The sequence below is a fragment of the Diorhabda sublineata genome, chromosome X (assembly GCF_026230105.1).
Source record: "Diorhabda sublineata isolate icDioSubl1.1 chromosome X, icDioSubl1.1, whole genome shotgun sequence".
NCBI lineage: Eukaryota > Metazoa > Arthropoda > Insecta > Coleoptera > Chrysomelidae > Diorhabda > Diorhabda sublineata.
Window position 1 is genome coordinate 33,133,812 of NC_079485.1, and position 12,807 is coordinate 33,146,618.

A 12,807-nucleotide genomic window follows, 5' to 3' on the forward strand; every position below is an offset into this window, starting at 1 on the left:
AATAGTTATACTACAAATACTGAGACTTTTTCCCTGGAATGCACAGGATTAAGTAGGAAAAAATATAAGAGCAGGACAAATCATAGGCAAAAACAGAAAAACTTTAGATTCACACATTTTTAATCAACAGTATTAAACAATAAACTGAATACAAAAAACATTATACTGAGCAAAAACTAACAATATGTAGTGAAAAATTGTGCATGTATTAAATTGCGTATATATAATAATACAAAAATACTAATAGACTAAAAGCCAGTGCTCCACAGACTTACAGTATAGTAGCAAACTGCATTTTTATTCCAAGTACACTGGTACATGTACCATTGATGAAATGAGGGTTTCTTTGGGTGTGCCTAGAAGTCGAAAGGTATTAAAATGGATTTTCAAAACGTGATTGCAGCATGTCGGCTGTTTTCATATATTAAAATTTACAAATTTTATCGAAAAATTTCATGGCAGACACCTATTCCGGTTCCTAGTATAATTTTATAATTTCAAATCTCAAAATTTTATAGAAAGAATCAAAATCGTGCACCTTTATTAGCACGGTTAAAAACTATTATGTGGTCTAGCTACATTTTAGAACCGATCAATGTATCTGCTTCCGTTAATATATGTATATAATAATAATGCAAACAACATATATAAATGGCAGTTGTGCTGAAACACTAATTCCTGCGGAAAGAAGAGTGAGGGAATCAAAATCATGCACCTTCATTAGCACGGCTAAGAAACTATTATGTGGTCTGTCCGCATGTCAGAACCGACCTATGTGTCGATGTGAATATATGTCTATACAAATTTAATAAATAGCGTACACAATTTACAGCTTTGCTAAAATAACTCAAGATTCTAGAAAATTTATGTGGTTTTGACATTATAAAAAAATATAGTAGAAACCAGAATTTAAGATATCAAAATGGTAGACATGCTGCAATCACGTTTTGAAAATCCAGTGTAATGCCTTTCGACTTCTAGGCACGCCCAAAGGAACCCTCGATGGGAATAGTGACCCTTCATTTCATCTAGAGAAAGTATACCAGTATACCTGGCTTTAAAATGGAGTTTGCTACTATACTGAGCCCACGGAGCACTGGATCTTAGACTATAATAATCGTTTACTGTGTTTTAACAAATAATAATTTAAAAATTATGGCAATCGGTATCACAGTTATCTTACACACAAGTTTCTGCCACAAACCTTTGATACCTACTATCAGATATATTGAAGTTTATAATCTTTAATAATCGACAAACTCTCTAAACTATTTTTTAGTACTTGCCCGCTAAAAATACGGATAAGTAGAAACAGAAATTGAAAAAATATGTATAACTTCACTAAATGAAAAATTAGGAATTCTACAATAATTTATTGAAGTTGAGAATTGTGTTTCCAAAATATTTTAATATTCAGTGAAGTCAGATTGGTTTAAAATTTATGAATAGATGGTTAGACTTAGGTCACTATTGTGGAATGGTTTTTCCATCTAAAATCTTACTTGTATTAAGAAAGAGAAAAAGATTTTTTAGATACCTATTTATTTTTTAAACCAATATTTAGAATCATGTTTAAATATAAGCTTATATTTGTTGTAATCAACCAGAGTAATAATTCCATCGTTTTCTCAACAAGCAAGCTTTTTTCGTCTGAATTAATTTCTAGCACAAGAAAAAATTCCTCAAGGCGACGAAAAAAAAAATGTAGAATATTAACAGATATGACTGAAAAACTAGAAATCGAAGCATACAGATAAAATAAGAAATTCTTGTTTGTAAAGACTATGCATATGTAAACAATTATGATTTTGAACACAAAGTGTAAATAAATGCAGGTTAAATCAACAGAATTGAAAATGTATAGTGACATGTAAGTCCTACAAAACTAATCGAAAAATTGCAAATTTTAGTGAGGAAACAGAAAGATAGGTTGAAAGAACACTAAAAAAGGTTGCAGCCATTCCATTCAAATGGTGAATTATGCAATACCTACTCAAATTATGTTTTTAACTAAGCTATATTCATGTTTTTCAATGCGCGAGACTAATTTGTCAAAATTAAAGTTTATAACTTGAACCGAATACTTAGACAGTATTATTTTATTTTGTATACAAAGTTTTATTCCTTACGATTTCAGTGTGAATTAACAGATAAAATTCACTTTAATCTTATGCAATCGCAAATAACTTTGAAATAAATCCGTATAAACTTCTTCCCTTCTTTTGCCTAAATGATATTAATTAATACTACAAATTAGTAATAAAGTTATATGGTTGAAATATTAAATTGAAATTTTACTTTTTAGATGCAGAACAACACTCATGCTATTATTCTGTGCAGGTACATCCTAAATGCATTTTACAATATGCAACAACTATTGGGATTTCTACTTGTTTAATTCGGTCCATAATGTGAACATAAATATTTCTCAACTCTTTCCGATCATCCTCATGTATATATCTAACTAGTTGCATTATTAAAACGTAAGCGGTAACGTCCGTTCTGCAATTTAAAATAGCCAACAAGAAGCGTAACTTATCCACTTCGTCTAAATCACTCAAAGCAACAGATAGTTGCTCTTTGAACACAGGAAAAACAAGAATGGTCAACCCTGAGATTAGTTCACTTAAGTAGTCGAAAACTGCATATGCATAATTTTCAATTGAACGATTTTCTAAACGTAATAATAACAGTTTTAAGGTGATGTGCGACCTCAATTGTTTGGTAATTGTAAAATGTGTGCACCAGTACTCAGAAAATAGAGACACAAAACTTGTATCAGTAACTTGATTTTTAGAAACGGCATCAACAAAAGTTTGAAAAAACTTATTGACCATAATGGGTGAGGAGTTTGATAGAAACTCAAATACGATATTAAAGTTACGAATACGATTTGACAATCGATTTTTTAAAACTTGAATTATAAACGTTCCAAAGTTATTTACCTTGCCAAAATATTTTTTTATGACATAAATAACAAACTCATCCGAAAAAGATGTGACGATATAGCCAGACATGTATTCAAACAATGTTTCAAGATAACCATCTATTTCAATGTGACTGACTTCCAAATCTTCATAAAAATATAAACATTTTTCAACGTACCGGGTCCGGTATTTCGATGGTACATTTTTCTTTACTAAACTCTCTAAAGTCTCGACGTCATTTTTATCAATGTTACTTAATCTATCTAGAACTAGATGGAAAATATCTTGTGAAGGATTTTTCGAGAAATATTTTAAAGTAGCACTAAAAACATGTTTCTGGCTGGACACATTAGAATAGATTGTAGTGGTTAATAGATTAGTGGTGTATTTTTTATCAAGAACTGCACAACTAAGAAAAATAGCATGTTTTCTAGCAGACACAGCTTGTTTTGATAATTGCTCTACATATGAATACAGTAATCTTTCTGGTGATTTGTGAAAAGTACTGTATAAAGCTGGTAGAGTTGATCGCAAGTAATCACCTTTGGCAAATTTCATTATTGTTCGCAACATTTTGTATGGTTCATCCACTTTTCCTAAAATTTTTGCAATATTCAACTGAATGGTGAACATATTACGCATTTCTTCATCTTCCAGGTTAATTTTTTCATTTTTTGGTAGAAATCTATTCTCCACAATATTTATTATCTCCTCTGGAGTTAGTATATGGTAGATTCTAGCTATACATTTATTTAATGTACTTGTATCGTTTTTGTCAGTTTCATCTAACCGGATCATATAATATTCTTTCATTTTTTTATCAAAACCTAAATGTGAATACTGCTTAATAAATTTATTGTCCAAAAAAGTTCCATAATCTTGTTTGAGATTGTTCTCTAGTATAACATCGTAGTAAGGTACTAGCGTACTTGGTTCATTTTTAAGGAGCCATTCAATTAATGACGGATGATAATAATCTTTACAGAGGCTGTTTAAATAGAAATTAAGTAAATCATTTCCAAAAATAGTCCTCCTCTTTTTTTGAACTACTTTGATAAAAACTTCTTCAAACGCCCGAACATAACCTTGTTGTTTTATTCCTAATGCGAATATATTTAACAAAGTTGCATTAGAAATAGAGAAAGCATACTGCGGATAAAAGTCATTATATATAATAACTTTCGGTATAAGGTCCAATTCACTCCTTTCAAAAGTTTCCTTGTTGAAAACAGATTTTACAGCAAATGTTATTTCAGGGAATTGATTCAAATTGATATAATGGCTAGGATAACTTACACAAAACTTAACCAATATACATATTAAACGATGAAAAGGGGCATTTTGATGATTCTCGGCAAAAACTTTTGAAACCATTTTACAAAATCGATAATATATTTTTTTTTCAGTTGGAAGATTTTTTAATCTTAATTCATTGAAGTAATCATCTTCAATCAACTCTTTAAAATAATCAATAAAAATTTGTTCAGCTTCAATGTCATTTTCCACCATAAATTTCAAATAATGTTTTCTTATGTCAGTGTAGAAATGGTAATGAGGATTTTTTTGTATTTTTAAAATAGTTAGTATATTATAAACATATTTCCAATGGATTTCATTCAAATTACCCAATTTATATGAATTACATATTGAAGATAATAAGTCCTTTGTATAGAAAGTTTCTTTATTAAGCCTAAAACAAATTGCGGATTTTAAAAATTTTTACATATTCCTTAAATTAGGCAGACAATGTGTGCATTCAAATGATAGATATTAGGAATATAATGCAGCCCGAATAGTAATTGATTGCAGTAACCCATGAGTTTTTTCACCCAGATAACCAAGCCTCATCTCTCAAATAATAAAAGTCAGAAAAAACCAGTGTAACCTAGTTAGGTTGCATATTACCAGAAATGCTTTCATGTTAATTTCCATCACTGATTTTTTTGATGTTCATACATGATACCATGACAACTACATTAAAATATAAAATAAAGTGATTCTAAAATTAATAAGAGAAATACAACTCTTTGAAGGGATGAATTGAAAACCTTATTTTTTGAAATATTTGCAAAACGTTATAAAGTTCATATTCTGATAGAGAAAATCTAATAAATTAAGGTATTTTTTTCGTAGAAAAAAAAACAATGTTCAAAATAATGTCTTTGGAATAAATATGGCATAACTCTCATTCTCCAAAGCTATATTTCATTCATATTGGGGTGGGTAGGTGGAGACATGGAATTAATTATAATATAGCATATAATTACTACAAAAAACTTCACAACCAAAAATATTTGGCAGACATTTGAGAAAATAAGATACTTGTTTTATTTGGGATGGTTTCGTGGGCACTTTAATTTTTTATAATAAAAATCGTGGATTTTTTTCTTCTGTATTTATTAAGAACTATGTGCAGAGCTGATGGAAGACTGGCTTCTCTACCGCTATAACTATACAACAATGTTGCCACATATATAAACTTTTAATAATGAAGACATCGAACAATACTCAATTCATCGTTTGAAAGGATTTTATATCTCTTATTTAGTTTTAGAAAAAAGTGTAAATGAAGAACTCTTTTTGAACATACTAACAGTATTATAAATTAATGTACTCGTACATACACCTAGTAAATCCAGCAAATAACCATATTTCTATAATCCTAGACAAATTAACTTGTAAAAATATATTCGGAAATAATTTCTAAACCGGTGCAACTTTATTTCTGACACATATTTCAATCAACAAACCTAATAAATTAATTTACATCCACCTTGTAACTTCAACAAATAACCATATTTCTATATTCTTAGATAAATTAACTCTTACCTTGTAAAAATATATTCCAAAATAATTTCTAAACTGATTGCATCTTTATTTCTGGCACAAATTTCAATCAACAAAACTAATAACGAAGATTTACGATTCGCATCTGAGGTATGGTTAATTTTCTTCTTGATAATTTCAAATGCTTCAGAAGCTGGATAATATTTTAAATAATCTTCATAATTAGTTTCCCGCTTTTCATAATGAAAAGCTGCCCATTTATGAAGTGTCTCTTGGGGCGGTTTAAATTCTATTATATGAGGACCAAGTACCCCTAGTATATCCATTTCAGATTTATTCACAAAGTTTTCATTACATGTTTCATAAAACAGTTGCCATCTTCTATTTTTAGGATAATATTTAATAAATTCATGGCTATTGCAAAAGTTCGGTAGCTCTAGAAACGATCGAGGAAATATTTTTTTGAAAAATGTTTTAAAATCTGTACCCAATTTGTGAACCATCACAGATTTATTTAAAAACCTAAGATATCGCTCGCAATTTCTGGAAATATTATCTTTTGATATTTTCATTATACTTTTAGTAGTTCTTTTCCCTACTGAATGTACATGGAGAATTTCATCTTTTTCTAGTTCCAATAACAGCTTTGGGTTATTTAAACCGATATGCCTAACTACTTTTTGTTCACTATAAACTGATCCTGTAGTGGTTTTAAACTGAATCAAGTAGAATTTTAGAATGTTCTCATTTTTGGTGAAGAGCGCAATCACCTGATTTGGTCGAAATTTTATATCATTTTCTTCTAAAACTGATTTTATTTTATCTAGAGTACATTTTGGCAATACTGGTAATGCAGTTGCAAGTCCATATCTAAAACATATATTCTCTACATTCTACTGCTCTATGAAAAGCTAGCAGCTTGATAAAAGGAAACTCACTCAATATTTGAGACATTAAGTAATTAATATAAACAGACTGTGCACTTTCTATATCTGTAGAAATGGCTAAAATAATTTAGAAATGTTTACTCAATCTCATATGAAGTTAATAATATCACACCTAAGAATTTAAAAGGTTTTTAGATTTTAATGATTCCAATGCTTGTAACACAATAGCAAAATTGTAAAAAAAATTTTACGATGAACCAATTGGTATACATTTATATTTAGGTGTGTGCAAAAAATGAAGCGACATTTTTCTCAATTTCTGTTTAAACTTCACACATAATACTAAAAAAAGATAATCAGACATAACTAAGCATAACCAATCTAGGTTCATTTAGTCGTTCCATTGGGATGGTTGCATTTTGATCCTGACGTCCCGTAGTGCTCTGCGACAATTCATTTGGTTAAACACTAGAAAATTGTTAATAAATATTTTCTTCACTAATTTAACGTTTACATCAGTTGTTCATGTGCCGGATTGCCTATAGCAAATAAAGTTATTTCTCTCGGTTTTTGTGGTGTGCAGAGCTTGTACATTTGTTTGCTCTATATATATTAGTAAACTATTAACTGTGTATCAGAGTACAGATACTGATTTGCTGTAAGAAAAAATCACCTAAATACATTCAGTCTTTAGTTTTGTCACCAAAAGATTTGTTAGCTGAATGTGTAACATAGTAACAAAAAATCGAATGTATGAAGCCCACATACTTTGAACAGTCACATTATTTTTTGATTCTACTATTACCAAAGAAAAAATAGAACCATTAAAAAATTGCAAAATGGGATAAACAAATATACAAAAGCAATAGAAATTACAGACTTAAAAGAAATGGTGAATAGAAAAACAAGAAACTGACTTAAAAAGCAAATTTTAAGATTAGGAAGCTTGATGATAATGAACACCTATTATTTGGATAAAATCTGGTAATGTTCATTAATACTTTAGCAGTTCATCATATGATTATGAAGTTTTTGATAGAAATCATGAAAACTCACTTGTTCTCTAAAGAAGAATCAAATAATTCATCTGTTTTTTCCTCATTCCAGCATTGTGATAATTTTGTAATTAATTTTGTTCTAACAACATATGAAAAAAATGGCATATATCCATCAACTATTACATTTACTTCAATATCTTTAAAGGCTAACTCAAAAAACCAAGGTTGCTTCAAAATCTTAGTAGCAAAAAGCTGATTTCCTCCCTTCAGAACTTCAAGAAGTATCTCAATTCTTTTGAAATATATTAAAGTATCAATGTAAAAAAGGCTTTCTTGGTAAGTTTTAGGCTCCAATTTTTCCAAGGCTTCAATTTGATCTTGTTCACTTTGAAATAAAGATGGATTGTTTATTAACTGAAAAAGGCTCTTTTTCCTTTCACCTATCAAATTTCCTTCCAAGTTGTGAAATCTTGACATAAAATCCATAGTTCCTTAAAATATGTAATATGATAAATATAAACTATATTCATTGACAAAGAAATTATAAAATAACCAAAAGAGAACGGAAGAAATTACTAAATTGTTCCTAGTTATATGGCTACAAACAAAAATTGCAAGATAAATATAATAGCTTTATACTGTTTGAGCAGAAATTATATATGTTTCAGAAAAAATTGCTTTATTGCATTATTAATGTTCTAATATGCTAATCTATCTATTGAAATTTTTCAAGTCACACATTTTTAGCTATTTACACAAAAAAATAATTGAAGTAAAAGTAACTCTATATTTTCGCTTTCTAGCAGAGGGAGTATATTCAAGATTTAAGACATATAACCTTTATCCATTTAACAATTCAGTTATTGAACAGTTAATGTGTGGACATACCACGAATAAACCTCATTCGATGTTAAGAATAGGTCTCATTACTATTCACATTGAAATGTTTTCAGCTATTCACATATAAAAAATGAAGCAAGAAAGTATATTTTACCATTATTAAATGAAACAAAAATGTAAGAACTTAAAGATATGATGAATAATGGTTTGATGACCGATATTTAGATCCTTGTATTGTGATGAATTTGGAACCAAATCAAACTTATCATTTGGATATCCAAAAAATGATACTCGCATCATGTGTTATTATAGAAAAAGCAAAAAGAAAACTGCACTGTGGTATCTGAATCTCAAAAACTGGACAGTCAAACATAACTGTCTGACAACAACTATTAGAGAAAAACATTCAAGTACCTCAATTGATTCATGTTTTAATCGGAATAACAATCATGTGAGTATCGTACTTTATCAATACTTGATTTCAACTCGCTTTTTTAAAATAATAGAACACAAATTTCCTGAAGTTGATCATAGTTATTCTGATTCCAATAGACACTTCGGAAGAATTGAAAACGTTCTAAGGAAACATCAATCAATTTAAATTCCAGATCAATATATCCATAAAAGATAGTATTTTTGTGGATATAGAGGACTTTTTTATGAATTTACTTGTAAATATTTATTTATACAGAATTAACTTAAACTGACAACTAAACATTTATTAAAATAGTTTGCCATAGAGATAAATCATTTAATAATCTTCAAAGTCAATTCCTACAATCAAGAATCTTAAATTACAAAAAAATCTTTCAATTATTCAATCTGTGATTTAACAATTCAATTCATCTTAAAATTTTATACAATATTTATAATATATATATATATATATATATATATATATATATATATATATATATATATATATATATATATATATATATATATATATATAATTTAATTACAATATAGAGATGTAAAAACAGTATTAAATATATTTAGTCACTTACCTCTAGTTCCAATTAAACTAAATTTATTTAAACTAAAACTTGCATAAATATGACCTTAGCATTAACCTAAGATTATCTTCATTAACCATATAACTATATTATAAAGCATATGTTAAATGGTACACATTACAGGCCAGGCCAATCAGAAAGTCGCACTAATTGTAGGCAGAACCCGCCAAATTTAAACAAATAAACAGAATGTAGTGACTGTTCAATCAATCAACCGTCAAGTGTAATTTTTTTTAGTTTCCTATAATTTATATAGTGAGCGACGAAAAAAATGAAAGATATTTTGGGTGTTTGCTACTTGTCAGGTGATGTACTGTGATATATAAGTGAAAAAGTTCTAAATTGAGAACACAACTTCCACTGATTCAGCACTTTCATTTAAATGAATAATAATAAAAATTAATTTATTTTCTATGAGGTTAATCGAAGAATGAAGATATAAATCAAAATTTTAATTAATTCACACAAACAATTCACGCATATGTTACAATATGTTACAATAAATTCTCATATTATCTTAAAAAATTAATTTTCCTTTCCTCTTTTCAGGCTAAGGACTGACAAAAAAGAAATAAATATTCTTAACTGGCGACTTTAAAAAACTAATTAACACTTGTTAAGTGTTGTTTAGATACGTGCATTCTATGTGGATTCTAGAAAAATATTATATTTAATTATGTAGTAATTGAAAACATATATTACAATATAACTTATATATATATATATATATATATATATATATATATATATATATATATATATATATATATATATATTGTAATATATTATAGTTTTGTACTTATTATATGTCCTATATCTCGCATGAAATCTTTGTTTTGTCTCGTTTTCTGTTTCATTTTTATTGCTTATTATTGTTACTAAGGTTTCGACTACTTCGAAGATGAGGTCAATTACATTCACTGTTTCTTGTTTGCGAAATTCCTTCTTTCTTCAAATTTCCATATATTTTATCTTTTTCTGATTTATTTTCAATATTCTTTTTCCTGCCTCAGAAAGATTTGAAGTAGTATCCTCGACCTTCAGGTTCACACAACACACATTCACAATCTTCTGGAGCTTATAATATAATGGAGCACCTACAAGAAGAGATGGATTGGTTGGTTGAAGAAGAGGAAATGATGCTACAATATGAATCCAGGGAGTACTGGGTTAATCCAATAAACCAACGTAGGCACGAATGTGGTGAATATCATGTTCTGTGGCCCGAAATTAGCAATGACGATGACATGTGTAAAATGTATATCAGGATGATCAAGAAGGAATTCGACGTGGTTCACAATTTACTAGAAAGTAAATTAAAGAAGCAAAATACAAATTTTAGAGAAGCAATGTCTCCAGAGGAATACTTTTAATAACTTTAAAGTAGAAAACAACAAAATACAATATTATATTTTCTTAAATACAACCGAGTATAAAATTATTATAAAACTAGACATAATATTATTTTTGGAAAAGTAGATTAACATTTTATAAATTTGTAACATTAATTAATGTATTGGAAAAGGAACTTCCTTGAGTATTTTCTGAAATATAATTATTGGTTTGAGATTGTCGTTTTCGTTGGTTTCGGTAGTCCTTATTTCGGAAATTCTACAAAAACTCATACTTTCCTACCTCTTCTATAAATTGTACCTCAATTAACATAAAGATAATTATAGATATATTACGGAAACGAATGTAGTTAAGGAAACACTTTTCAGTCAAGCTCAGAAAAAACTCGGCACAGGTGGTGAATATAATATACAACACTTTGTAACACTTCTGATGAAAATCTGACCAACGTAAATATTGAAAACACGCGCTATGACGTGTTAAAGCGTGTTGTCAGTCTCTGACGACATATCACAATAATATGCATAGATCTATTCAAAATAACGTAATAGATATTTATATAACACGTGTTTATGCATGTTAACACGACACGTGTTAAAAATGTGTCCTTAGTTTTAGTCTCTAACACACGAGAAATGTGAAGAAATGACTTTTGCGCCATCCCACTGCCGAAAAGTTACATGTATCCTGACACCAACGCGACTCAACGTATGAGCAATCGGTGCAGTAGAGCTTGACATACATTAAATATTAACATATATTTTTTCTAAATCTACATGAGGATTGATTTCATTATTAATATTCTAGAAGTGAATCTAAATCTTTACCGAATGTGTAATAAGAAATTACCAAGTAACAGTTTTTACTTATTTTATAAAACTTAATAAATTCAAATTTTCGTATTACTGGCAAAAAACGAGACAACCCCAAAAATCTAAAGGGACTATCCTGTTCAAAACGGAATGTATGGCCAGCCTTATTCTACGGCATAATGTTCAACTCAATTTGAATTGTAAAAAGAAATACATAGATACGGTTTTAGGAAATAATATATTCTGTTAAATAAAAAATGGGGAAAGTGTGAACATTGTTGCAGTTGCAGTTTCACTCAATTTTCAGAATATTCTTATCGCATTGCATTGCGTTAATCAATTACTTTCGTCATAATTACAGATTTTCTACGGTTCCCTGTATCTGGTAAACTTGTTGGTAAGAGCTAAAACAGCCTCACATGTACCCGCTGAATACCTAATGTATCAAATTTATAGAAGACAAAGAGACACTTAACAAAAGATTAAATTAATACCAGAATGACGAACCCGCACGTCAATATCTTTTAAATCGAATAGTTATACATATAAAAATGTCCAGCTACATAATGAGATTTGAAACTTATTACAAAAGAATCTGCAACCAACTTAAAATTAAACGCGTCATAATTGTAAAACGATAAAACAACCTCTTGTTGTCTTCAAACGCTAATGTTTTTGAACGATATCAAGTCTCTTGAATCAAACGGTTTGAATCAACATAATAGTATACCTGAATTTTGAACATTACTCTTTTGTTCATCAGAAGTTGGATTACCTGATATAGATTCCGCTCCTTTGAATCAACCATAGCCATAGTATCTGTTCACGTATTACAGTTTTTATAGCATTTTCTGAACGCTGTCAATAGGTTTGTTCCAACCTGCTAGTCGGGACCGTAATTGGAACGGTTATCGGAAGCGTTTATAGATATTTTCTGCGCAATCTTCCTGCTATGCACCGTTCTTCTAACAGTACTTGTAATCAACCAAATATCGAAAATACCGACCCTAAAACGGTTCACAAATAATACATAAGTCGGTTGGAACGTAAAACAGAATCGTTCGTATAACAGTTGGAGCACGTAATCTCTAGGTTTGTTCCAACCCATCAAAAAACTGTCCTTGGTACGGTGACGATTCTGCGCGATTATGTGTTCCAACCAGGCGGTTACCGTTATACGAACGATT

General features: G+C 29.1%; 1 protein-coding gene across 1 annotated transcript; it reads right to left on the bottom strand.

Annotated features, from left to right (window-relative positions):
* Positions 1–102: 102 nt before the first annotated feature.
* On the bottom strand, positions 103–9,678 carry LOC130451352 (uncharacterized). The gene is made up of 4 exons (XM_056790317.1): positions 9,447–9,678; positions 7,658–8,090; positions 5,757–6,584; positions 103–4,617 (listed from the first exon to the last, which is right to left on the bottom strand). The coding sequence occupies exons 2-4, from the start codon at positions 8,083–8,085 to the stop codon at positions 2,328–2,330; spliced, it is 3,546 nt and encodes a 1,181-aa protein (XP_056646295.1). The 5' UTR covers positions 8,086–8,090; positions 9,447–9,678; the 3' UTR covers positions 103–2,327.
* Positions 9,679–12,807: the final 3,129 nt, after the last annotated feature.

What these genes read in the sequence shown, in the direction of transcription:
- LOC130451352 (XM_056790317.1), bottom strand. Translation starts at nt 8,085, where the DNA reads ATGGATTTTATGTCAAGATTTCACAACTTGGAAGGAAATTTGATAGGT. An exon ending in GATTCTTCTTTAGAGAACAA is followed by an intron (nt 6,585 to 7,657) that starts GTGAGTTTTCAT and finishes TATATGTTTTAG; the next exon opens with ATATGGACTTGCAACTGCAT. An exon ending in TTGGAATATATTTTTACAAG is followed by an intron (nt 4,618 to 5,756) that starts GTAAGAGTTAAT and finishes AATTTGTTTTAG; the next exon opens with GCTTAATAAAGAAACTTTCT.